A 26,592-nucleotide genomic window follows, 5' to 3' on the forward strand; every position below is an offset into this window, starting at 1 on the left:
CCCCCCACCCCGCCCTCCAATTCAACCACAGAGCAGGCTTGTTAAATCCCAGAATCTGCTGAGAGGAGATCCTCCTACACAGAGGGCCCCTGAAGGCATCTGACTTCACTAAATTGCAAAGGGCATATCTGATTCAATTTTTAAGCACTCCCCTGCCTGTGACACTGAGAGCACTGCTTGTTTACTGCTGCAAGGTAATCAGCAGGATTGTCACTCTTAACTATTTTGGATTTAATAAGGAAACCATTTAATTTCAAGATTTAAATGACCTAGATTGCCACGTTTCCTTGGTTCTCAAGTACTATATTAAACAGCTTCAAATCAGGGAGGACTAACAGGATAATTCAATTTATTCAGGTTTGCCATACACAAGGGGAATGGCATGAAGCAATGGTTGGGGGGGAACGGCATCCATGTTTCTTACGGGTTGGTTCACAAGCCTCTCCAGTTCTTAGTAGGTAACCCCTGAAGACGGCTGGGTGAGGGCAGCCGCCGCATGCTCGGCCACCTTTCAGCCACTGTGGGGCCAGGTCTGAGTCACAGCAGTCACCACAGCTTGGCCCTGCTCCTTCTCTTCTGCTTTTTTAACAACCCAATTTCATTGCTGGGATGACATACAAGCCAGTCTTTGCCAAAGAGGCAGGAGGACAAACTCAAATCACCTCCGTCATAAGATCTGGAAAGAACCCATAAAACTGGGCACACAGTTAAATTATTCTAATCAGGACAGTTAGACCTACTTAGAAAATCTGAACTAAGTAGGATAGGATATAGGGATGGGAGGATGTACACATTTGTGAAAAGCATAAATACGATGAGGCAACCCTTGAATGGAGCAGGGAGGGTTAGACTAGCATGCCTGGTCCACCCCAGGAATGTCTCAGTAGCTCTGGCCTGCATGCTAGGGAGCCATCTTGCCATCCTGACCTACTTGTCATTCCATATGGACTGCTCCTTAGTTTGTTAGGGCCAGTGCACAAGGAAAAGCGGGAGGGGGAATTCCCTGGTGGCACAGTGGGTAAGAACCCACCTGCCAATGCAGGGGACATGGGGTCGATCCTTGGTCTCGGAAGATCCCACATGCTGCAGGGCAGTGAAGTCCGCATGTCATAACTCCTGAGCTCGTGTACTGTGGCTACTGAAGCCCAGAAAAGCCACCATAATAAGAGGCTTGGGCACCGAAACTAGGGGTTGCAACTAGAGAAAGCCCGAGGGCAATACGAAGACCCAGCATAGCCAGAAATAAGTAGATAAACAAATATAGCAGCGTGTTAAAACAGAAAGAAGACAGAGCCCCTGGTTCATAAATTATTTAAAGAATATAAAACAGTGCAACTAACACTTAAAACAGTGACAGCAGAGCAGTAAAGCGAGTGTGGGATCCTTCTAAGCATGAGGCCCTGTGCATTTGATGACAGGTCACAGGGGCCCACAGAGCCGGCCCTCCTGTGATGAGCAGGGTGGTGGAAACTCGCACCTGCCAGCTCGACAGCATCACCTTAAGCCCTAATGCATCAGCCAGCCTCAACGGATCTTTGGGATGGGACTGGGGTTTCCCCTCAACACCACCACCGAATACACAGGATTCCTCCTTACCTGTTCAGCCGCTCCGTCTCCACCTCAAACTCTCTAATCTTGCTTTCCGAGATGGCAGATCCATGGGAGTAGAGAGTCTGGAAGATTTCCTGAATGTTGGAGCAGTCCTGAAGAGAGTGGGCCAGGTGCTCTGCCACGCTGCTGGACACCTGAACAGGTGAGCATTAATTCCTCTCTGGACAAAGCCACTTCCGGGATGCTGGGCCCAGGGCCCTTGCTTCCCAATTTAAACCGTTCAGTTTTAAACAGTTTAAAGCTGATGTTCCTTGAGAATTGGGCACCCAATGACATAGCTACCCAGATATTTTTCAGTTTGTATAATATAATCCTAGTATAAAAAGTTAACTACTGTGAACGCAGTACACAAAACAGGGTCAAAATGCAACTGCATCCTCTAAGCTGTATCCTCAGCAGCAGGCATGAAAGATCCTGAGCCTTGGGACCTAAAATTTTGTATATTAAATAGAGTTTGGACATCCTTTCTCCTTCCTAAACCCCCTGCCACCCTCAACACTTGTCTCCTGTAGCTAAGGTGAACATCCCATTCCTTCACTTTCATAATTCAGCTTTGGCATGGAAGCTGGGTGCCTGCAATTTCTGCCCAGTGCAAAATTCTAAAATAGGGCCTTAAAAGTTCTGTTTCTGTTTTTCCCCATCCCTGAGGGTCAAACCAGTCAATCTTAAGGAAAATCAACCCTGAACAGTTGTGGAAGGACTGATGCTGAAGCTCCAATATTTTGGTCATCTGAGGCAAAAAGGCGACTCATTGGAAAAGTCCCTGATACTGGGAAAGATTGAGGGCAGGAGGAGAAGAGGGCATCAGAGGATGAGATAGCTGGATGGCATCACTGATGCAATGGACATGAACTCGGGCAAACTTTGGGAGATGGTGAGGGACAGGGAGGCCTGGCTGCTGAAGTCCATGGGGTTGCAACAGTCAGACACGACTGGGCGACTGAGCAACATTAACAAGGATCAAATAACTGGATTTTCCACCCTCACGCCCAAATCCTCAAAGACATCCCCAGGGAACTGAAATTATTCTCTTTTCACTATACATCAGTTCACAGCCCCAGGGTATTCGGCATTCTACAAAAGAAAACTCCAGAACTGAGCTGGAAGGTTCCGGTCTGTCCCAGCATCGGCTGTACTTCAAAGGCAGCGATCCTGCTCAGTGGAGAGCACCTTCCCTTTCAAGAGGGACGTGCGAATAATCAAGTTCTCTTAGAGCTTCCTGACTCACTAGGTCTCTGGGGAAGCAGGGTGATATAAAGCAAGTATTTCAAGACTTTGATCTGTATTGCCAGTAACAAGACCTCAATCATTTCTTTCTGAATGGTTTCAACTAGAGAAACAAAAAGCTCCCTTTAAAGCTGAAGGGGTAATTCACTACCGGCGAACCACTAAGCATTTTAACCTGACCCTTTGGAAGGAAATCAAGTATGATTTCCTATTACAATCACCCGGTTTATTGGAGGGCCCCTGGGCACTGCTTCTGTCGTGGACGAGCCATTGTGTAGTTCTCCTATGTGACATATCCCTTTGCAACTCATAAACACTCACCCCGATGCTGCTGATCTCTGAGCCTAGGACTGGCCGATCAGATGACGAAGATTCAGACCTGGTCTTGGAGAGCTTCACCCTCTCGGCGATCTTAACGAACAAAACAAAACAAATGATCGAAAAACAACACACGCCACTCCCCATATAAACTACTGAGACTGTGTTTATACAGGGCTACTCTTGAACCTTGGCAACTAAGCCATCAGTTCTTAAAAACGACTCACGTGTCTGATTTTTCTGCCACCTGCTTATTAACTCATGGTTTTTCAGCGTTAGTACCACTGACATTTTGAGTTGGACATTCTTTGCTGTGGGGGACTGTTCTGTGCACTATGAGCACCTTGGCTTCTAGCCACAGTACTCCAGGTGTGACCATCAAAAAGGTGTCCACATAGCCAAATAGCCCTTGGGACAAAAATCGCTTCTGGCTGAGGAGCACTGGTGAGACTTCATAAACTTGACGGCTGACAACCAACCTTGTTGCAGAGACTGGCGGGGCTACCAGGAAGAGGATATGTAATCATGTCAACAGTCTCTCTGGGGTGGACTCAGCATAGGAAGGGGGTCGGGGGCTGTGGCTGAGAATGGAGGGGCTACTTCTCACAGCTGCTAGGCCTGCCCATCATTGTCATCTATTTGTCTGCTGGCAGGGCTGTCGGTTCTGGGAGCAGGTAGATCATTGGTTCATTACTCAGGGTTCCCCTCCTGGGCTGAACCATGATCCTCAAGAACAACTCTCTACCCACCTTGTGACAAAACATCTCACTCTCCACAATGACCTGTCAGCTGGGACAGGCTCTGGCCCGCTGATTAATGAGAGCTGGCATCTAGGTTGCAGCTGAGAGAGACTTAAAACTATTAGTGGGTTATCTCTTCCTGCAGCTCCAGCACGGGAGGCCTACGCAGGACCCTGGGAGGCCCCTCAGGGCCCGCTGAGCTGATTGCATGCTGGCACAGCGGCCCTGCTGCACAAAGGCTGGGGCTGCCCGATAACGGCCGTGTCCCCGGAGCTCACCTTGGCGATGGGGATGTCATTGCTGCTGCTGCTCGTGCTCAGTTCTCCGGTGCTGGGGTTAACGGGGCGGTTGGCGGAAGTGAGGCGGCCAGGGCTGGAGGGGCCCGTGGCCTGCACGCTCTGCAGGCGAGTTTGAAGCTCTCGAACCTGAAATGACAACACCTTCAGACATGGCGGCAGGCTCCCCCGGCCCAAAGAGCAGAAGAGCCAGTGTGGGGGAGGACAAAGCTTTCATTTACACGAAGAAACCAGCTTCCCTGAAAACCGAAGTCAGCTGAGTCCACACAAAGGGCACTGATGTTCTTAACTGGATCTGCCACGGGCTGGCCAGCATCTGCGCTTCACAAGCTGGAGGGGGACATGTTTTCTATGGTGCTGGAAGCTTCCAGCACAAGGAGAAGCGCCATCTTTAAGGGATGTTCGCTCACTCAGTACACATGGCACAAGAAATGGAACCCAGGATGAAATTTGTACTTGCATGGAGTTCAGAGGACAGAGATCATTTCAAGCACATGCTCATGCTATAAACATCAATCCAGGGTGGGTGTGCAGGAAGCAGGAAAGAGGAAGAAGGTGACTCCACCTGAAGTCACTGCGGAACTGTCTTTGAGCACAGCCTCCCAGGTGGACAGGGCTGTAATGGACGAGATGAGTGAGGCAGTGGCTGAGGGGCTGGAGTGGGGAGACCGGCTTGGATGACAGGCTGTGTCTGAAGAATGGCAAATTATTAATATGCACAGGGTAGGACAGAGACCTGCTCTGGGAAGGAGGAGAGGCTATGGCGATGAGAGGGAGTTGGTACCCATGGCTTTTTCCCAAGGGACTTTGAGATGGGATTATCCCGGGGACAGAAGGAAGGAATACCTAATTAGCCCTTCAGTGTGGAGCGACCCAGAGCCCCCTCAATTACATTTAGAACACACATCTACCTGCACAGAATTTAAATGTCCCAACTCTGTTTCTCTATGGTTATGGCTCACTGACATCCAAAGGGAGAAATGCTCCAAGCAAGTGAAGATGATTATTAGAAACTGGTCTTTCCGATGACCTGGATCACAGTTTGATCACTGTATACGGTGTCAGTCTTAAAGGGCACACTGACCGAAGCACCCAAGGGCCCTTACACGTGGGCACCAGACCCTAATGGGAAGAATCAGCACCAGGACATCTAAACCTGGGTTTCCCAACCTATCAGTGCACCAGAATGTTCCAGAGGGTTTGTTAAGACACAGAGCCCAGGCCCCACCGCAGATTCTGATCAGCAGGTGGAGACCACACCTAGGAGTCTGCGTGTCCAACAAGCGCCCAGGCAACGCCGGTGCACCCGGCTGACGGCAGTGACCTGTGGGCGGCCAAGGCCTCACGGCACTTGACATCTCAGAGACCACGGAGCAGAGCCGCCCGGCTCCCAGCCCTGAGGCCTTCCAGGCAAACCGCTGTCTAAAAGCGACTGGAGAGCTTTTCATCTTTAATATCTTGGATGTCTCCACCCTGCTAAATTGGGAACCAAAAGTAATTGAAATTTCAATAATTCATCAGCATACGAGAAGCCAAGATAGGAAAACTCCCTCGGAGCAAATTGCATTCAATGGTGAAACAGCTGAAAAGTGCCCAATAGCTGGCTCTGTGGTGGCGTCCAATAACTGCGGGTTAACAGAAATGTGCATCGTCCCCATAAAGAACCACACCCAGGGCTGCCCTCAAAGCCGTCTAAACACCAGAAAAACACACGCTGTCAAAGTCAAGTGGGACTGCTGCTGAGAGATTACAGGGCTCATTGTGGGATGGTCCTGATCAACTGTGCCTCTCTGTGCCCGCGGCCGAGGGCAGGACGCATTTCTCCATCAGGCCAGCTTCCTGGCACCGGGAAAACCACTGGCGGGTTTCAGGTTCTACCGCTGTGAAAGTCTGATGAGGTCCTGAATAAGCAACAGTGTTACCACCACTGCTGAATCTAAAGAGTATCTGGAGTGAAGTGAAAGTTGGTCAGCTGTGTCCAACTTTTTGTGACCCCATGGACTATACAGTCCATGGAATTAATTCTCCAGGCCAGAATACTGGAGTGGGTAGCCTTTCCCTTCTCCAGGGGATCTTCCCAACCCAGGGACTGAACCCAGGTCTTCTGCATTGCAGGCGGATTCTTTACCAGCTGAGCCACAAAGGAATCCCAAGAATTCTGGAGTGGGTAGCCTATCCCTTTCCCCAGGGGATCTTCCTGATCCAGGAATCGAACTGGGGTCTCCTGCATTGCAGGCGGATTCTTTACTAACTGAACTATCAGGGAAGCCCTAAGAGTGTCTGAATCCCTCCCCAAACAATCAGTGGTCTGGGGTTCCAGGAATCCCAACTGGTCCACTTATCTCTCTTCTTAAAACGTAAAGCATGGCCCTGGGCATTTTATAAAAACATCATTAAAACGACTCAAGTTATAAAAAATGTTTGTTCTTCTAATCACTAAAGTCAACATGTCTATTGTGGAAAATTTAAATGACAGTGGAAAATGAAGACAAAAAAAGTACCCATGTTCTTTCTCACTCTACAGAGACCATAGCGTCTGGTCATTTTCCATGGTATGTTTGTGCGTGGGCATGCACACCTCAAATTCTGAGTCTAAATACTTATTTTCATATTAAAAGCTTTGGGCTAAGAGAATGTCTTTGAAAACTAAAGGATGATAAACATGTTTATTTTGGCCTATGCTTTATTACTTAATGATAATTGTTAGGCAGTGAAAAATATCCAGCTGAAGGGAGTGGAGTGAGCCTTCATGGAAGTTAGTTGAGTTAAAAAGCCCTTTTTCCTTTCTTGCTTGGGAAGTGGGATCTTAATTTAGATGAATACATGTTTCTTTGGAAGGAATGATGCTAAAGCTGAAACTCCAGTACTTTGGCCACCTCATGGGAAGAGTTGACTCATTGGAAAAGACTCTGATGCTGGGAGGGATTGGGGGCAGGAGGAGAAGGGGATGACAGAGGATAAGATGGCTGGATGGCATCACTGACTCGATGGACATGAGTTTGAGTGAACTCCGGGAGATGGTGATGGACAGGGAGGCCTGGAGTGCTGCGATTCATGGGGTCGCAAAGAGTCGGACACGACTGAGCGACTGAACTAAACTGAACTGAACAGAAATGAAGGTTAAAACCAATCTGCTGACTGTGAGCTTAGGTAAGGCTTGGGAGAGGGGAGAGACACAGCTATTAGCATCCTTGCTTTTCTTCTTACCCACTGCAGTAAGCTGAATTGTGTACCTTACCCAAAAGACACATCCAAGTTCTAAACCCCCAGTCGATGAATGGGACCTTATTTTGAAATATGGTCTCTGTAGATGTAATTTCATCAAGGATCTCAAGATGAGACCCTCCTGGAATTGGGGCAGGCCCTAAGTCTACTTATAAGAAAAAAGAGAGGGAGATTTGAGACACAGAAACACAGAGAAGGCCGTGTACAGATGGAGGCAGAGTGGCCACAAATCAGAGGACACCGGGGGAGCTACTAGAAGCCGGAAGAGGTGAGACAGGATTCTCCTCCACAGCCCATGGAGGAAGTGCAGCCTCGCCAACACCGTGATTTTGCAGACTCCAGAATGGTGAGAGAATGCGCTGTTGTTGTTTTATGTCACCAAGTTTGAGGTCATTACCTAATATACTCATCTTTCACTGAAGATATTTCATTAAAGAAAATATATTTCTCTCAATGAAATACGTGCCTTGCAGTTGGGGATAGCCAGAAATCAAAGCACATCTAAGCTAGGAACTGATAGATGTGCCGATACCCTTATAGCCTTTCCCACTGGAGTTCTTCAACATCAGACAATGGAACATGATTTCAGTGGCCATTTCCTCGCTTCTTCTAGAGTGAGTATGTAGCCAGGTTGCTTCTAGAGGCCCAGAAGAGGAGTGTGTCTGTCACGTCCCCTGGAATCCTGATGGAGTGTGAAGGGGACAGTCTTGTGTCTCAGGGGCTCAGAGTCTAGCCAGACTTCTCGTGACGTGGGCTCTGAGAAGGGACACCGACAAGAAGTGTCAGCACGTGAAAGAAGCATTACTCTGCCTCCCGGAGTGGGAAACACTGGCCTTCAATCTTGAAGGTTGAGGAGCTGTTTAACAAGCGAATAAAGAGGAAAACAGCTCTGACAGGCTCAAGGAAGGAAATGACAATAAAATGCCAGCCCTCCGCTTCTCTTAACGCTCAATGACTTCCCGAAGAGCGAAAAGGGCTTCATAAGATCATCTGATGAGAGAAGAGAATGGACTGGAATGAGGAAGAGAAAGGAAGTGAGTCAAAGCTGCATGTGAGATCAATGATGAGGGCTCAAACACTGTCAGTGAAGCGGGAGCAAAAATGGCTAGCACTCCCCAGAGCACCATCCAACAGAACTTCCTTTCCCGTAGTAATGGGTGTGTTCTCTAGCCTCACTGTCTGCTACGGTGGCCATAAGCCACATGAAATGTGCCTACTGTTCCCAAGGAACTTTATTTTTAATTGTATTCTATTTTAATTAAACTCCAAGTTAAATAGTCGTGCGTGGTGAGTAGTTACTGTATTGGTCAATGCAGTTCTAGAACAATTTAAGAAAGGATAAAGATAGACAAACTTGTGGCTGGAATGACTCTGCGTATCACGGTACTTGGCAAAATGGTGAAAACATAAGAAGAAGCTGAGTTTTCAGAGATAAACAAGATGCCAACTTTGGACATACTGCATTTGAGGAAACCATCAGGTGTGTGAAGGATTTCAGTCAATGGTAGAAATGTGATCTGAGAGAAAGGGATCAGAACTGGGCTTCTGCGTGTGGATAAGGTAAAAGTGTGGAGGTGGGCGGAGAGAGGCCACACAGCTGGTTGGATTGAAGGCTCAACTGTGGACACGAAGGTACTAAGAAAGGTGTGTTTGCGAACTGCAGTTGAGGATGAAAAAAGAGGCGGCTTCCATCTGATGGCTTTTGTCTGTCTTAGAGTTAAGGTGCTCTGATAGGAGAGAGGGAGGGGATAGTAGCTGTCAAAAAAGAGAAAGGAAGGTGACCTATAACCCAAAGAGCGAGAAAGAGAAGGCAAGGAGAAACGCTTACACAGCACACTGCAGACTCAGCTCTTTGATTTTAGACAGGAGACTGAGTCAATGCATTGTTTTCTTCAAACCCTGGAGACTTCATGAAAATGTCAGCAAGGAATAAAAGCTGTAACAGTGAAGAGAATGTGCTTGGGGCATTAGCAGAAAGAAGACTTGGGCGCATTCCTTAAAGGCAGAGTGCAAGGAAGAGCACTGATGAAAGACAGACTGGAAAAAGCCCAACTCCATCAACTGCACAAGGGGAGCTGTTGCACACAAGGTTGGTAGCTTAGATGTGGTCTTGGCAGGTACTAAAAGGACAAGAATGAGAAGCAGGGCTGCAAACAGGGGACGGGGGGTGTGACTGTATACAGAACCAATGAAAATTTCCAGTGTATGACAGCTGTGGCTAAAGTAAACAGGCAGGCTTCCTATTAAGAGTGTATAGAAATGCGGCATAAAAAGGAACAGTGAGAAAGAAATTCACTGCCAGGGTTCAAAGACAGACAGTAACATCTCCAGGTGCCAGAAATGAAGCGGAAAATAAGGCTAGAGAGGTAGGAGGGAGCTGGTGCTTCAGGCAGCTGGGGAGGGGTGAGCAGGGCGTGGAGTGAATGTGCCAGGATCCGGGGAGAGGACCCAGGACCGCGGCAGGTTAGGCCGCTGGAGCGGACGCTCCTGCATCCAGCTGGGAGGCTCCCTGCCAGGTCCCTCTGTGAACAGCGGACCGAGGGCACTGCCCAGGAAGCTGGAAGGCAGTCCAGGCTGTGTGGGACTCAAACCAGAGAAACCAGCACCTCAGCCTCGGGACCCAAGAGTGTGGGGTCCAGGCTTATTCTGGCTCCACATTGTGTGCACCGCCCCCTGATCCTGGGAACTGCTCCCTGGTGGCTCGGTGGTGAAGGTCCCATCAACAAAGAAGGAGACGAAGCTTCCATCCCTGGGTTGGGAAGATCCCCTGGAGAAGGAAATGGCAACCCACTCCAGTATCCTTGCCTGGAGAATCCCATGGACAGAGGAGCTGGGTGAGCGACCGTCCATAGGGTCACAAAAGAGCTGGACACGACTTAGTGACTAAACAACAACAGCAAATCTTGACAGTGGAAACTGGTCTGGATTTTGCCAGACCACTCTCCTCCCCAGAAATCTAACTGGTAAACTCCCCAATATCATCAGGGAACTGGGAGAGACTTAAGCCTCCCACAACGGTGCCCAGGACCGTGGAGCTGACTGACATGGAAGAATGGCGTCAGGGACAGGAGGATGAGACAAGACAGGCTAAATCAGGAGACGGACCCAACAGAGACAAGATCAGAATAAAGCAACCTGTAAACCACAGCACAATAAACACCTTTAGGGCCTGTAAAGAGATAAAAGGAGTAATTTTTGTACAGAATAGGAAATTGTGAAATAAAAACAGGCAGATATCAAGCAAGAATAGGCAGATGAAAAAGAAAAACCATGGAAAATATAGTCAATGAAGTGAAATCAGGTTAAGCTCTAGACTGGGAAGAGTGGAAAAGAGTGTTTTTCAATAAAATTGGAAAGAGAAATAGTGAACAGGAACACAGCACAAAGAATTCAGAACATACCATGGGCAGCTAAATAGACATAAAAATGCAAGTGTCATTGAGAGGCTCCAACCCACTTCCAAAAGAGTTCCAGAGGACAGGAACACAGGAAATGACAGAGAAACAATATTCGAAAAGAAAAGAAGTAAGTTTTCCGGATGTAGTCGTGAGACTTTAGTATCATGTCAGGTGCTAGATAGCTGTGGAAGTTTTTAGATATGGCTGCAAATGCTTTGATAGTCCCTCCATCAAAAAGTGGACTCCAGGATTTCCCTTGTGGTACAGTAGATGCGAATCTGCCTGCCAGTGGCGGGGACATGGGTTTGATCCCTGGTCTGGGAAGATTCTACACGTGGGAGCAACTAAGCCCGCGGGCCACAACTGCTGAGCCCACAAATGAGAGCCCGCGCTCTGGAACGAAGAGCAGCTCCCACTTGCCACAGCCAGACGAAGCCCAAGCGCAGCAACAAAGACCCAGGGCAACCAGAAACAACTCCAGTTCCCCTCTCCTTGCACACGCCTGGCCCGAGCCTGCATCTGATCAACAGAAAGTTGTGCCAGTGATGCCACGTAACTTCCAAGGGTAGGTTAGAAAAGGCAATACAATTCGCCTACCTCTCTCGCCGGGTGCTGGCCCTTACTAGCCAAACATGCTGCTGTGAGGAAGCCCAGGGCACACAGAGAGGATGCTTGTGGGTGTTCTGACCAACAGTCCCTGCTGAGGTCCAGACAATGGTCAGCCTCCCCACCAGACAAAGGAAGCATGCCTTCAAGATGACTGGCCACGGCCACCCTCTGACTGCAAGCACATCTGAGCCCAAGAGAGAACTGTCCACTGGAGGCCAGTCATCCCCAGAAACATGCAGATAGTCATAAACGATTGTTCTTTGGGGGCTCCATATTTGGGGTGGTTTGTTATGCAGCTGGTGCTAACCAGAAGAAGAGGATGACAAAACTGCATATCTAGAAACACTGCACTGCAAATGTAGGTGGAAGGGAAAGGGTAAAGAGGGAATCTTGAAGCTGCCTGGTGGGAGAGACACCTTAAGCTCTGAGGGCGGGGATGTTGGTCTGCTTCACTCACTACTATATTCAACACGTGGAACAGTGTCTGACACAGTGTCAGCCTCAATACAATCTCGGATATTGCCAAATAAAACTGTCACCTGAAAACCCAAGACGTAGCTAGACTACTATAGCAGCCTGAGTAATGGCCCCCAAAGATGTCCACACCTAAATCCTGGAAATATGTGAATAAATTATCTCACATGGCAGAAGGGAATTTGCAGGAATCATAGAAAAAGGCAAGGAAACTGAACCAAGAAGGAACACAGCCCTGATGCCTCACTGATTTTAGTGAGCAAGACACACTTCAGACATTTGACCTCCAGAACCGGAAGATAATATATCCGTGTCATCTTAGGTCACTGACTGTGGTAATCTGTCTCAGTGACAACAGGAAACTGTACACCTATCGTCAAGAGTGTGGGCAAAAAGAAAGACAATCTCAAAGATTAAGAATTAAGCCCCTATAGACCTTTGCTGAAAGAACTTCCCAAGGACACACAAGCTTTTCAGGAACAAGAAAACTAAATTGCAAAAAAGAATGTGATAAAGGGAAAAATGATAAGCACAAAAACTGTCAGGGATATAAGGGCTTTCCCAGTGGTGCAGTGGTAAAGAACGCGCCTGCCAAAGCAGGAGACACAAGAGACGGGGGTTTGATTCCTGGGTCAGGAAGATCCCCTGGAGTAGGAAATGGCAACCCACTCCAGTGTTCTTGCCTGGAGAACCCCATGGACAGAGGAGCCTGGGGGGCTACAGCCCATGGGGTCAGAAAGAGTGGGACATGGCTGAGTGACTAACACGTTCACTTTCAAGCACACGCACATGCCATGAGGTGCGTGTGGGGACTCTGCAACCTCACTCTTGGACATGTATCCAGAGAAATTCCCACACAGGACCAAAGAGGACACATGCACGGCCTATGCCCCGGGGCACTGTTTGTGGTAGAGGGAGGTCTGGATGTTGGGCATGGTAAATGTGGTGGGGACACTACAAAATTTCAGGAGGCCATTAGACTTCATGCATACGTGGTACCATGGGCAGACCTTAAAGTCAGAAACAAAGAAAGAAATCTGCAGCACAACACAGTGGATGTAAATGAAAAACACAACACTGTGTATAAGGACGCACGTAAAATGAGGGAAAGAGAGTTGGGGAGAAAAGCAGTAAATAAAAGCGAGCCTTTTCAGGATCCAAGTGTCTGCTTTAACAGAGGGATGTAATTAGCTTATCTCTGGGCCCTGCAGGCCAGATGAAAACAAACAAATGAAAGGAAGTAAATATAAAGCTAGGCGCTCAGGGGCATAAGAGATTGTAGCAGCCAGATGTTGGTGAGGACGGAGAGTCGGGCTGGAGCTGTTGAGGCGTCACAGTGGTGGGTTTCCTGAAAGGGTGCAGGTCGCTGACAGGGAGGTGAGGGCAGCTGCAAGCAGGGCCAGCTGCTGGGCCTGTGCACCCCCAGGACGACTGCAGGGGCTCAGAGAGACGCCCAAGCCCTCTGACGGAGTCAGCTGAGAACGTGGGGCACAGATGAGTGACGGCAGGAAGGAGAGGTGGCACGGGACTCCTGAGTAGGAGCAGAAGCATTGCTATTAGCCATAAAGGAACAAGTCTGTGTTCCGCTGATGGTATGGAGCACTGGTCACTGGGCAGCTGTAATTTCAGGCAATTAGGTTGTAATTCATAATTTTGCTGTGTAATGGAGCTGGTGGAGACAGATGATTTGTACACTGGAGATGGCTGAGAACCGCTGAGCCGGAAAAGTTCTACTGAATGAGCTTGAGGTGGTGAGCACGGGGGGCCTCAGAAAGCAGCCCCTTCGAGGCTCGGCTTGGGGCTGTGTTGGCAGAGAACCACTGTCTCCCACTGGAGATTTTATAAGACTTTTCTTTTTTGGAGCCCTCAAGCAAATGAGAAAGCAGACTTTACTTATAGAAAATATACACTTATTCCTACAAATGTGATTTGTTTCAGCAAAATAGTATTTTATTGTTCAGGGCAATTTTGAGTCAGCTGAATCAGAAGAGGAAGAAATTATAGAACATAAGGAGGAAAGCAAACTCAGCTGCATTTCTGTTCTCTGAAGGGTGATGGGTGTACCTCGTTCTTCTTTTGTCTGAAAGCCCACGAAGGAACCTGGACCGGATTATCTAAGTGGCTGCATTGGGGAAAAAGGTCAGTGTTTTGGCTGTCTTCCTAATTTCTGACCAGCTTTCAAACAAATGTTGTCAGCTACTTGCTTTACAGCCAAGAGCTTGCCTTTACACAGCTGGACTTTCTCACTGGAGTGGAGGCTGAAGGAGGGAGACAGGGAGGGGTAAGTCAACACTGGTACCCACAACTAAAAAAACTGCTTCACAATTTCCATGGCACAGTTTCCATGGCACAATTTCCAGGTGTGCACAGAGCCCATTTAGAAACTGTTTTCAAAGAAGACATGAGAAAATCAGAGTTTTGTGGGTTCTCTGCCATAGATCTCTCTTAAAACTTCCTCTAAGTACAGAAAAGAGGGGAGACAAGTTTTGCCAAAAATGTTCTGTCAGGCTCACATCAAGATAAATATGTGCACAGACAGCTTCTTGTCTATGCAACAAACTTGTTTTGTCTTCACCTGGTTTTGTTTTGGGATACCAGGGACACTGATGTGTCGTACCCTAAGGAGTCTGCCACCCACGTTATGTAAGAGAGGCTGCTTTACTTCCAGTCTGGGTAGAAGCAGGAGATGATATGGGGAAAAGCAGACAGAACATAGGAAAGGAGTCTAAACAATAGAAAAGTGAACGCTTCATCCCACTGCAAGGCTACCAGAGCCTAAGTTTTGATGCTGAGAGTTAATGTCAGCATAGACCAGGATCATTAAACTTCCGAAGGCCTCTCATGTCTAAGAAGGGTATAATAGTACCTCTCCTAGAATTATGGTGCAGGTTAAATGAGATGTGCATACATCATCACTCATCACTAGTAAATGCTCAAAACATATTCAGCATTATAATTCAGGCTCTACCATCCTGCTTTGCTTCAAAGGTATCTATTTTTAGTACAAGAGGGGTATGTTTAGTCTAAAAGCGGTCAAAGAATGTTAGTACTATCAGTATTATTAACAGGTTCTTAAAGATAAACAATCAAAATTGCACTGAAAAAAAAAATGCATTGGTAGGTGGCACCTTGTAAAACTATTTTTCTTCAACAGATGAGCACGGGAAGTTCTCCCCCACCCCGGGCAATGCCTCCTTGCCTCTGCATTCCCAGGGATCCTGTGTCCTCCCAGATTCTAGAACACGCACAGCCCTCTCTGCAGCCCCTCTTACACTCATGTGACCTTGATGAGTGGAAGACAGGGGTGGGAACCATTCCTGTCTCAGATGCAGGGCTCCTCACCACCACACTGTGGCCCTTGGAGAAGCGGGTGAGGCATGAATAGAAAGTGCCAGAAAGGCTGTGGGGTGTCCTCTCTCTTTTCACTCCACCTATGGGGAGCGGGTAAAGATGTCTGGAGAGGCTTTCGGAACATACACAGCGGGTGACTGAAGGATACTGCCTTCCGCTTACTGTCTGGGTTCTGCTAGGATCACAGGGGGGAAGTGTGTGAGGGTCCTACAGCCCATTCATTGATTCAGAGCTCATGGAAGGGCCCAAGCATCAATCCTTTGGAAGAGTTTCCCAGTGATGCTGTCACACATGTTCTGAGCCACTCCAGGATGGATGCATGAAACCGCCTGATTCTCTGGCACCTGCATTCCTGTCCAAGTCTACCTGGTATCACACTCGAAGCAAATCAATCACCAGGAACATTTACTGCTCAACACATGGCTCCTTCCTATTTCTCAGCCCCTCTCCGGTGAGGTGGAGCATCTGTTTAGCTCTGGTCCATGGGCTGTGAACAGAAGCATTCAGATGAGGAGGAGTCTGTTGAAGTGATGTTTTAGGGAACAGGCTACCATCACCCTGGGTTCCTGAGGGAACACACGGAACAGAGCTGTGTGCTCCTCTTCAGACCTGCACTGGATGTGCAGTGCAAGCAGGAAATAAGCTTCTCATTTGGGAGGCTACTTTGTTACCACTGTGTATCCTATCCTCTCCAGTCACTCAGAAAAGAGCCAGCTGGGACCCCCAAACTGAGGTGGAAGGAGAAGACTGGACCAGATCGCCTCCTCTCAGCTCAGGGTTGCTGTTTTGTTTTTTTAAATAAGTATTTTATGAATTTGAACTTAGCAAATATTGGCATCTTCTTCCTCATATAAAGAAACTCCTAAGAGGAAATAGAAAAGGTAAGATATGAACAAATTTCCATCAAGGACAAAACAGAATAACTGCTTCGGTGTGGATATCAAGTTATTAAGGCTGGGAGATGCTGATCACATTCCATAATTCATATTTTACTTTTTGTTTCTTCAATTTGAAAATTAAAGAAAAGTAGAAAGAAAATATATGACTCTTTTCATGGCCTAGGCTTAGCCTCTTAATATTTTAGTGTATTAGCTCCTCTTCTACTTCTATGTATCTATATATATTAAACAACACATAACTGTAAGAATACATCTGTTAGAAAAATAAACTACAGCACTGTCAAAGTGTTCAAGTTCCCTTTGATCCAGGTAGGTCCTTATCCCCTGCCCCCATAACGATTATGAAATTGATCTGCATTTGCTATAATCTAAATAAAATTCACAGTAAACATGAAGGACTATTTTGCAGTCCTGCATTTTCAATATCCAGACAAAAAAAGTATCACAGAGGGGGGGACAAAGTGGGAAGAGGTCACGTGAGATCTAAGGCCAAATAAGGCAAAACGGAGAGGAATCTTTATTTAACCTCTGAAAAGTGTCAACAATTTCACCTCCAGAAATATCTCCGCTGTTACTGATTTTTTCATTAAATATTCCAAAGCGACACTGATGTAGCCTACTGTGCTGTCCTTAGTTGCTCAGTCGTGTTCGACTCTTCGCGACCCTATGGACTGTAGCCCTCAGGGTCCTCTGTTCACGGGGATTCTCCAGGCAAGAATATTGGAGTGAGTTGCCATGCCCTCTGCCAGGGGATCTTCCCAACCCAGGGATCGAACCTAGGTCTCCTGCATTGCAGGTGAAATTTTTTACTGACTGAGCCACCAGGAAAGCCCCAACGTAGCCTACAATGGGAGATGCAGTGAATGGCCGTTTTGGAGGCAGACAAGGCTCTGGACACCTCAGCCTGACGCTTTACATCTTATCTCCCAGTAGGGGCGGGCAGCCTAATAATAAGTATATATTATAAATGAATTAATTAGTATAAAGAAGGATATAATAAAACACATGGTCAACCTTTAAGGTCATTAATCTTTCTCAGCAGGCTTTTTCATTTAATTTAGACTCCTCTCTCTCTAGCCCCCTTAAGCATGAACACTGATTGCCAAGTGCCCTTGGACATAACTTGGGTGAATACTGAAGGCGGATTCGACTGGGTGTTCAGAAGCAGCTCAGTAGTCAGAAACAGGCGCCAGAGGATCGGGAACTGGCGGCTCTAGGCGTGGGTCTCGGGCTCACACAGGAGGACACTGAGTACAGCACGGGGATGAGGGCCACACCTGCGTGTGCACAGGGGCCCGAGCAGGGCTGTGCTGGACCGCCACACTCACAAGACTCCTTCTGCACGAGACTGACCACAGGGGTTCAATGCAGCGCCACCCCTGCTGACTCACAAAGGCGACCCAAAGGCATCAGCCTGATACCCCTCCAGGAAAAGGAACTGGGAAATGAGTTCATAGGCCAAGGATTCAATCAATCACGTTTACATAATTCAGCTCCAATAAGAACCCTAGATTTTAAGGTTTGGCTGAACTTCCCTGGTTGGCAAACCTCTGTCTGTGGCCACACATCACAGCGCAAAGCTTTTAGGACTCCAGGGGAAGAAGACAGCGGGATGATTTGTTTTCAGACCTCTTTCAGACGTCACCTATGTGTCTCTTAGTTTGGCTGGTTCTGATTTATATTAATCGATTTTTGCTATAATAAAACATAACTGACTGCAGGACGTTCTGAAGAAGGAATGTGTGTCACCTGTTTCAGATTCAAGGCTATGATTCAATGGGACACAGATTCATGAGCCTGTGGTCACATCCAGTTTGCTTTACTGAACTATCTGAGGAACACACTGACCATTTATGTTACATGGCAGTTGACCTAAACAATTAGGTAAAAAAAATACATAACTGAGAGAGGCTGATCCTTTCTATGAGTTCTCAGGGTGTCTTCTGTGTTCCTGCTCCCTTTCAGCTGACATGTCAATAACTTCATATATGAAGATAACACCACTCTAATGGCAGAAAGTAAAGAACCTCTTATGAGTTGAAAGAGGAGAGTGAAAAAGCTGGGTTAAAACTAACATTCAAAAAACTAATATCATGGTATCCAATCCCATCACTTCATGGCAAATACAAGGGGGAAAAGTGGAAACAGTGACAGACTTTATTTTCCTGGCCTCCAAAATCACAGTGGATGGTGACTGCAGCCATGAAATTCAAAGATGTTTGCTCCTAGGAAGGAAAGCCATGACCAACCTAGACAGTGTATTAAAAAGCAGACACGTTACTTTGCCAACAAAGGTCCACATAGTCAAAGCTATGGTTTTTCCAGTAGTCATGTATGGATGTGAGAGTTGGACTATAAAGAAAGCTGAGCGCTAAAGAACTGATGCTTTCAAACTGTGGTGCTGGAGAATACTCTTGAGAGTCCCTGGTCTGCAAGGAGATCAAGCCAGTCATTCCTAAAGGAAATCAACCCTGAATACTCGTTGGAAGGACTGATGCTGAAGCTCAATACTTTGACCACCTGATGTGAAGAGCTGAGTCATTGGAAAATACCCTGATGCTGGGAAAGACTGAAGGCAGGGGCAGAAAAGGGAGACAGAGGATGAGACGGTTGGACGGTATCATTGACTCAATGGACTTGAGTTTGAGCAAACTCCGGGAGATAGTGAAGGACAAGGAAGCCTGGCATGCTGCAGTCCATGGGGCTGCAGAGTTGGACACGACTTAGTGACTCAACAACAACTATTGTAAAGACCTGTTTACTTGCCTGTCTGCCAAACATCCCCAAGGCCAGCGTCTGTATCCCGTTCATCAGTATATTCCCTCTGCCCAGCACAGAGGAGAAGACCAGTCATGTTTACAAAATTAATAAATGAATGAAAAGCCAAGTGCTTCCCTTTCTAGAATAATTAATTTTACTTTGCCTAAATTAAACTCATTTCTTTATGCATGAGGAAATGAGTGGTTCTATTACAGAGCATGCAGAAATAAAGGATTATCTCATTTAATAATGAGCTGGGACCAATAATAAAAATTGTCTGCCTATTGTTCCTTAGTTACTGCTCTGCCAAGTAGCCCAATCTGCTCACTGACATTAAAGGTCTAATTTAATTAAATCATGTACAAGGCTCAAAAAATCTACCAAGAGCACTCTGTTTAATTACAGGCAAGGGGGTAAGCACCAATCCTATTGATCTGATCAGTTCAAATTCTATACAGTGAATGTGGGCAATGGAAAAAAAACAACAACCTGCTTTCCAGGCAACTTTGATGAACTGTGGATTCCGAGTGGCCAGAAAGACGACAAAGGCAAACCAGCCATGTTATCACGTGGAACCACAAGGATGGAACTGACCAAACCTCAGCCATTCCTCAGAGCTGTACATCACGAGGAGAAGACAACCAGCCACAAAAGACAGATTCCTCCTCGGGGAAATGAAATACACTGGGTCATGGTAGGCAGAAGTCATCCAGCATGTAAAATCCAGCAAACTGGCACTCAACGGCCTTGAGCAGATTCTGACACCCACAACTGTCTTGGAATAAACAGAAATAAATCTAATTCATGGCTACATATACAAACTGGGAATTGCCAGTTGAAGAAGACATACAAGTTCCCTAATATATTTTTATTTGGAGGTAATTAAAATATAAACATATACATTGATATAAAATTGTATTAACTACAGAACTTACATGATAATAAATGCGATCAGAATAAAAGTTTTGAGTACAATGTATGTATGTGTATCTGTGGGTGTCTCTGCAGTTATTCAATGTCCATCTATGAATTCAAATCTATATGGATTCTTAGGGAAAAAAGGTGGTATGGTGTTAATCTTTCCAGACTACTAAACAGGTAACTCTGGACTTCACCCCAAACAATTATGGATAGTTTTTGAGCAGTTTCTATGTGCCATGCGTTAGTCAAGTGCTTAGATAATTCATGAGGATTACATAGTGTTCCCGCACTGGGCACTATTATTATCCCCATTTCATAGCAAGTAAACTGAGGCACAGAGAGCGTAGGTAACTTCCCAGAGACTCACAGTGGCTTTGGGGGGTCACTCTGTGGCCCCAAGCAGTCACTGAGCCCTGGCACAGAGTGTGACACCATGAGACTATGCTGTCCTTAAGACTGTCCTCCAGAGCTGGAGAGAGTACTCAATGAAGGGAAACTGTTTTTTTCTCCTTTGCTAGTCACAATCAAGTGCAGTCTTGTGCTTCAGTATCTCAAGTTCGAGGAGGAAACTTATTCTAAACCACAATATGTAATTAGGCCTAAGACCAACATTTCCTTCACAAAGCAAGCACCAACAGAATGTGCGTGCTAAAAGCAAGCACACCTAATTAGGGCATTAGTCATAATGATCAGGGAATGTAACCCAGGAAATTACATGCGCTGTGGGCCTTAGCACTAAGTAAATGTCCTCAGCTTGCCCAGATAAAGTCTTTGCTGACTGCAATGATTTACACCTGCCGTTGCCAGGACTGGCATCCGATACAGCTGGGTTCTGAAAATAAGCTTATGCATGTGAGTTTAGACAAAATAACACTCAGATATGAGCGTTAGGAAATGCTGGCAATAGCCACAAATGAGGAAAAGAGTTGATAGCATTCAAAAATAGGGCTTTCTTTCATATTCATGCACAATGTCAAGTATGAACACTGTGTGGGGATTAGAAACAATGATGTACACACGCTGCTCTTGGTGAAGCAGGTTAAAGAGCGATGGCAAGACCAAGGTGTATCTTTTTCCTCCTCTGCGCAAAATCACCAGTCAGAGCACAACAGAAAGCAAGCTTCTAATTCTGCCACGATGGAGAAAGAGTAAATAAAGCAGGCCTAGTAATTCAAAGCGAAGTTCAAAGGGAACTGTTTCTGACCAAAGAATTCATTGCTTCACCTCCAGTCCAATGACAAATCAAATGAACAGCCAAACAAAGAAATACTTGTGGGTTCCTAAGAAAAAACTCTATCTTTGGAAAAGTGAGTGCTTAACAACTCTGCCAAACAATTTTATCCTGAAACATCAACTCCTTTAGTAACAGTTGTATTTCCAACCAACCACCAAACAAACTGGTTCTCAAACCTGTTTGGGTCATAGGGCCATTTAAGCAGGCAGAGGTGACTACAAGGAATTATACATACACACTCAGAACATACACACACAGAGAGAGATATATAGGACTATTAACTTTAATGGGCTTCCCTGATAGCTCAGTTGGTAAAGAATCTGCCTACAAGGCAGAAGACCCCAGTTCGATTCCTGGGTCAGGAAGATCCCCTGGAGAAGGGAAAGGCTACCCACTCCAGTATTCTGCCCTGGAGAATTCCATGGACTGTACAGTCCATGGGGTCACAGAGTCAGACATGACTGATTGACTTTTTCACATTAACTCTAATGAGTGTAAAGGACATTTCATATTAGACTCACTATGGATATATGAGAGCAGGTACTATAAATCTAAAGAAACATGATCAGAAGAAACTGCAAAGTAGAAATTCTTTATATTTTTGCGAATTATAAATTATTTGCCTGCTGCTGCTGCTGCTAAGTCGCTTCAGTCATGTCCGACTCTGTGCGACCCCATAGACGGCAGCCCACCAGGCTCCCCCGTCCCTGGGATTCTCCAGGCAAGAACACTGGAGTGGGTTGCCATTTCCTTCTCCAATGCATGAAAGTGAAAAGTGAAAGTGAAGTTGCTCAGTCGTGTACGACTCTTAGCAACCCCATGGACTGCAGCCTACCAGGCTCCTCTGTCCATGGGATTTTCCAGGCAAGAGTACTGGAGTGGGTTGCCATTGCCTTCTCCGAATTATTTGCCTACCTTAAAGTTAGAACCTTTTATCTAAGCTTGGGGAAGACGTGAGTACCCAGAGAATGGCTGAGAATCACTGCGCCAGGATAAATTTTTGCATCCACGAAGATTTGCTGATTGCAGAGAAGAGTGTTTAAAAAAATATCCTACCTGCACGCCTCAGCACTTTCAGATGACTCTCAAGAATGACTTCATATCCAGAAAGGTATGGTGATTCACAAGAGGAGAAATGCCACCGAACCCTCAGGGCGCCCGTGGCTCAAGCAGCCGGCCTCTGGGCCGGCCTCCCCACCAGGGACTGGCACTCACCCTCCTCCGCAGCCGGTCGCGCTCCTCCCGGATGGCATTCATGGTGGCCTTGGTCCTGTGCAGCTCCTCCTCCTTGCTGCACAGCATGGCCGTCAGGCTCTCATTCTCCTCCCTCAGCCCCGCCAGCTCCTTCTCCCACCGGGACCGCTCCTCTGCCAGGCTGGGGTACAGGTCCCGGCCAAGGACCCCCTCAATCTCCTCCACTGTCTGGAAAACAGAGCCATGGAGACAAGGCAAGTGAGTTCCCTGGGAAAAAGGGGAAGGGGAGAACACAGGCTAGTCATGGGCAAGTGTCCACAGAGGGGTGGCTTCCATGGTCACTTCACTGCAGAAAGTAATCAAGACGGGCCATCCCCCCAGTCAACCTCTCCCCACTTTCAGAAGAGGCTCTGTCACGGCCTGGGTTATGGTCTGTGTTCCCCGGCAGTCTCCCCTCATAAGAAAAACATGGTCTCTTTCTGGTATTTAAGTCTGTCTGTAATGCGAACAGCCACACAGACATTTATCTCCATCCACGTTCCAGAGTCGGTGAATACACATAACCAGATGGCGAGCCAGTTAGTGATCCTGATAAAGCAAAGGCGAAGTTGCAGACTGCATACAAGATCTAACTTGAAATTTCCTAAATGACAGGTTTCCCATGTTCCAGCTTAGCGATACGATGGGTCACATCACCATTTCCAGGTTTTAGGGTCGTATCAGAACAAGAAGATGTGAATAAGGTTCAGTCCCAAGATACGAAAGATGAAAATAAACCTCAGTGACACAGAAAAGAGGGAGCTCATTGTGGAGGTTTCTAAGATAGCAGGGATTTAATTAACATGACAGCTATGAGATTGAAAAGAATAGGATCTTGATAGTACTTGGAGTTTTTTTTTAAACTCACTGAAAACATCAGTATTTAATGAAGAAGAAACATATATAAATTTGAAGAAAAGGAAGAACTCCTTCTGCTTGCTTTCAGAAACTATTCATTCGTGATTACTGTCCTTTGGAAAAGGAAGCACACCCCAAATGATTTGGAAAGAAGAGGTGGGATTACCATGGCGGGGAGAAGGCAATGAAGAGATGTGGCGTGAAATAGGTCTCAGAAATGAGTGGCCTACGGGTGCAGGGCATTCCAGGTGGCTCTAGCGGTAAAGAACCTGCCTGCCAATGCAAGAGATGTGAGAGACTGGGGTTCAATCTCTGGGTCGGCATGTTCCCTGGAAAATTGAATGGCTACCCATTCCAGCATTCTTAACTGGAGAATCCTATGGACAGAGGAGACTGGCGGGCTGCAGTCCATGGGGTTGCAAAGAGTCAGACATGACTGAAGCGACTTAGCTGGCACAGGGTGCTTGCTCTTGGATGCTCACATTGGTGCCCCGATGAGGACAGTTACTCTTGCTGCCACTTTCCACATGCAGTGCTTTGTCCTTACTCTCAAATCAGAGACTTCTGCCCTATTCAGTCCTGCTCCAGGGCCTGCTCTGTCCCTTGCTGGTTGGCAGAAACCTGTGGCTTCCTCTTCCCCTTGATGCTAAGGCTTGGGCTAGTACCCAAGCTGACATTACAATCACATACAGGGCCTGGAGATTCCAGAGAGAAAAACGCTAGTGGCTGCTTCCCCAAACCACATCAACTGTATATTTATAATTGTGATGAATAAAGATGGGAAACCAGATGTATTATTAACATGAATCATGGTTTACCTCGAGATACCACAGCTCTTCTGTGAAATCCAGGATTCCTGTCAATAGAAAGTTGGGCCCTTAGTCCTCAAACATTTTTCAGAGAACATCACATTTCCGCTTGACACAGGCTCCTTTCAGACTTTTCAGTGTGAACTGATATGCCTAGGTCACTAAGCTCTGGGGAAGTAATATAAAGATACCAGAGGCCCTGTATCAAGAGGACTTGATGTTCCCACAGTTCCAAGGTGAGTTTGTGCAGATACAGCAAATTCTTCTCACCTGGTGCTCCCTAAGCAGTAAGATAAGTCAGCGAGTCAAAGTCGCTCAGTTGTGCCCGACTCTTTGTGACCCCATGGACTATAGTCTGTCAGGCTCCTCTGTCCGTAGGATTCTCCAGCACGAATACTGGAATGGGTTGCCATTACCTTCTCCAGAGGATCTTCCCTACCCAGGGATCGAACCTGGGTCTCCCTCCTTGTATCATCGCAGGCAGATTCTTTACCATCTGAGCCACCAGGGAAGCCCAAGGTGAGTGCACAGCAAAGGCGGGACTGAGGCCCAATCTAGTACGCTCAGGGTAGATGACTCATTCAGACCCTTTGTTAGCACCATGAATTGATAACTCTAGAAATAATATTCTAGAAGCCTGAAAGCTTTAATAAAATTTCCAAGTTAATCTTACAACCTCAGAATGCTGTATGATGAACCAACTAAAATGACACCGTTCAATACTATTAGTCTCACAGCTTCCAAGGAAGTGGTCATTTTTGCAGCAAAGACAGTGATCTTGAGTATTGATCAAATGACTTTCTCGGATATGATTCAACCAGCAAAAATGTACAGGGCTCCAGCTTCTCCCTGGTGGCCCAACTTTGGAATGGCCTTTTTAGAAATACCCACCCCCTAATAGATATTCGAGAAAAACAGCACTTTAGACGAAAGGAATCTGATCATTTCCCTCATATGATCTGACAGTCACACAGAGGGAGTGGGGTGGGGGGTCCTACCTTGATGGCCAAGTCACAGCGCTCGCTGGCTGTGGTCAGCTGCTCGATGTGTCTGTCCACCTCCGCCACCGAGAGGCTGCAGCTGCTCTTTTTCCTGCAGCAGACCACGTTCTCCAGCCCCGTCAGCACCCTCTGCAGCTCCGAGTTCAGGTCACTGCAGTTGTCTGCAAGCAGATGTGGACATGAGTTAAGCAGGAAGGTGGGCATGAGCGCTCTCTGTTTTGATTATGGAGAAGAACCTGTTTAGGTACAATGGATGGCAGTGCAGCTGGATGGCAAAGTTTAACACTATGCAGCCTCACCGTTTGAGGCCTGGGGCCAATGCAAAGGCTTTAAGGAGTTTCAGACCATGGCCATTTTCTAGACAGCCATGCCATGCTGCATTCTCTCACTTTTCACTCAAAAGCAACTACAGCTCAAATTTCTCTAGTAAGAACAAAGAAGTGTCCTAGGAGGGGCTATGGGACTTCTGGTCAACGTTCCTGCTCAGTTATTCAAATAAGGACTGATTTCACAAAGAGTTTTAGCTAAAAAGATCTGATAACTACTAAATGAACAAAACAAACCCCAGAGTGAGCAGAGACACTAGGTGCTTTGTTGTTGTTGTTTAAAAACAAAAACTGTATAAGAAACAGTCAGCTTATAATCAGGATTTTTTTCTTCTGACTGGTGTAACCAATTAACAGGCTTTACCATTGCAATTTATACCACCTTCTTCCATCAGAGGAAAAACAAACTGTTTTAACAAACTCCATATTGTTCTCCATGTGAATGCCTTGTAAGCAATTCTAATAACTTGATTCTGACTTTAAAATCTGGGTTATTTTTAATTGTGAGACACCCAAGGCCTGGTTAGGAAAAGAAAATTAATTAGAATCTTAATGTGAACTAGATGTATTTTAAAAGATAATTTTGTTGGGGGAAAAATCCCCTTAAAGTCAACTGTAATACAGACAGTTCAGTTCAGTTCAGTCGCTCAGTCGTGTCCAACTCTTTGCAACCCCATGAATCACAGCATGCCAGGCCTCCCTGTCCATCACCAACTCCCAGAGTTCACTCAGACTCACGTCCATCGAGTCGGTGATGCCATCCAGCCATCTCATCCTCTGTCATCCCCTTTTCCTCCTGCCCCCAATCCCTCCCAGCATCAGAATCTTTTCCAATGAGTCAACTCTTCACATGAGGTGGCCAAAGTACTGGAGTTTCAGCTTCAGCATCAGTCCTTCCAATGAACACCCAGGGCTGATCTCCTTCAGAATGGACTGGTTGGATCTCCTTGCAGTCCAAGGGACTCTCAGGAGTCTTCTCCAACACCACAGTTCAAAAAGTTCAAAAGCATCAATTCTTTGGCGCTCAGCTTTCTTCACAGTCCAACTCTCACATCCATACATGACCACTGGAAAAACCACAGCCTTGACTAGATGGAACTTTGTTGGCAAAGTAACGTCTCTGCTTTTCAATATGCTATCTAGGTTGGTCATAACTTTTCTTCCAAGGAGAGTAAGCATCTTTTAATTTCATGGCTGCAGTCACCATCTGCAGTGATTTTGGAGCCCAGAAAAATTAAGTCTGACACTGTTTCCCCATCTATTTCCCATGAAGTGGTGGGACCAGATGCCATGATCCTATTT

The 26,592-nt window shown here is 46.6% G+C and overlaps 1 protein-coding gene across 4 annotated transcripts in view; it reads right to left on the reverse strand.

The window, feature by feature from the left end:
- The window catches only part of MCC (mutated in colorectal cancers), a 318,792-nt gene that overhangs the window by 54,871 nt on the left and 237,329 nt on the right, over positions 1–26,592 (reverse strand). For all 4 annotated transcript variants that reach the window (XM_010848367.1, XM_010848366.1, XM_010848368.1 and 1 more), the window contains exons 5-9: positions 24,962–25,125; positions 22,279–22,485; positions 4,175–4,321; positions 3,160–3,249; positions 1,597–1,745 (exon numbers count right to left, since the gene is read on the reverse strand). In XM_010848367.1, the coding sequence (XP_010846669.1) occupies positions 1,597–1,745; positions 3,160–3,249; positions 4,175–4,321; positions 22,279–22,485; positions 24,962–25,125 (757 nt within the window). The remainder of the gene's footprint in view (positions 1–1,596; positions 1,746–3,159; positions 3,250–4,174; positions 4,322–22,278; positions 22,486–24,961; positions 25,126–26,592) is intronic.

The sequence above is a fragment of the Bison bison genome, unplaced genomic scaffold, assembly GCF_000754665.1.
Source record: "Bison bison bison isolate TAMUID 2011002044 unplaced genomic scaffold, Bison_UMD1.0 scf7180017864264, whole genome shotgun sequence".
Lineage (NCBI taxonomy): Eukaryota > Metazoa > Chordata > Mammalia > Artiodactyla > Bovidae > Bison > Bison bison.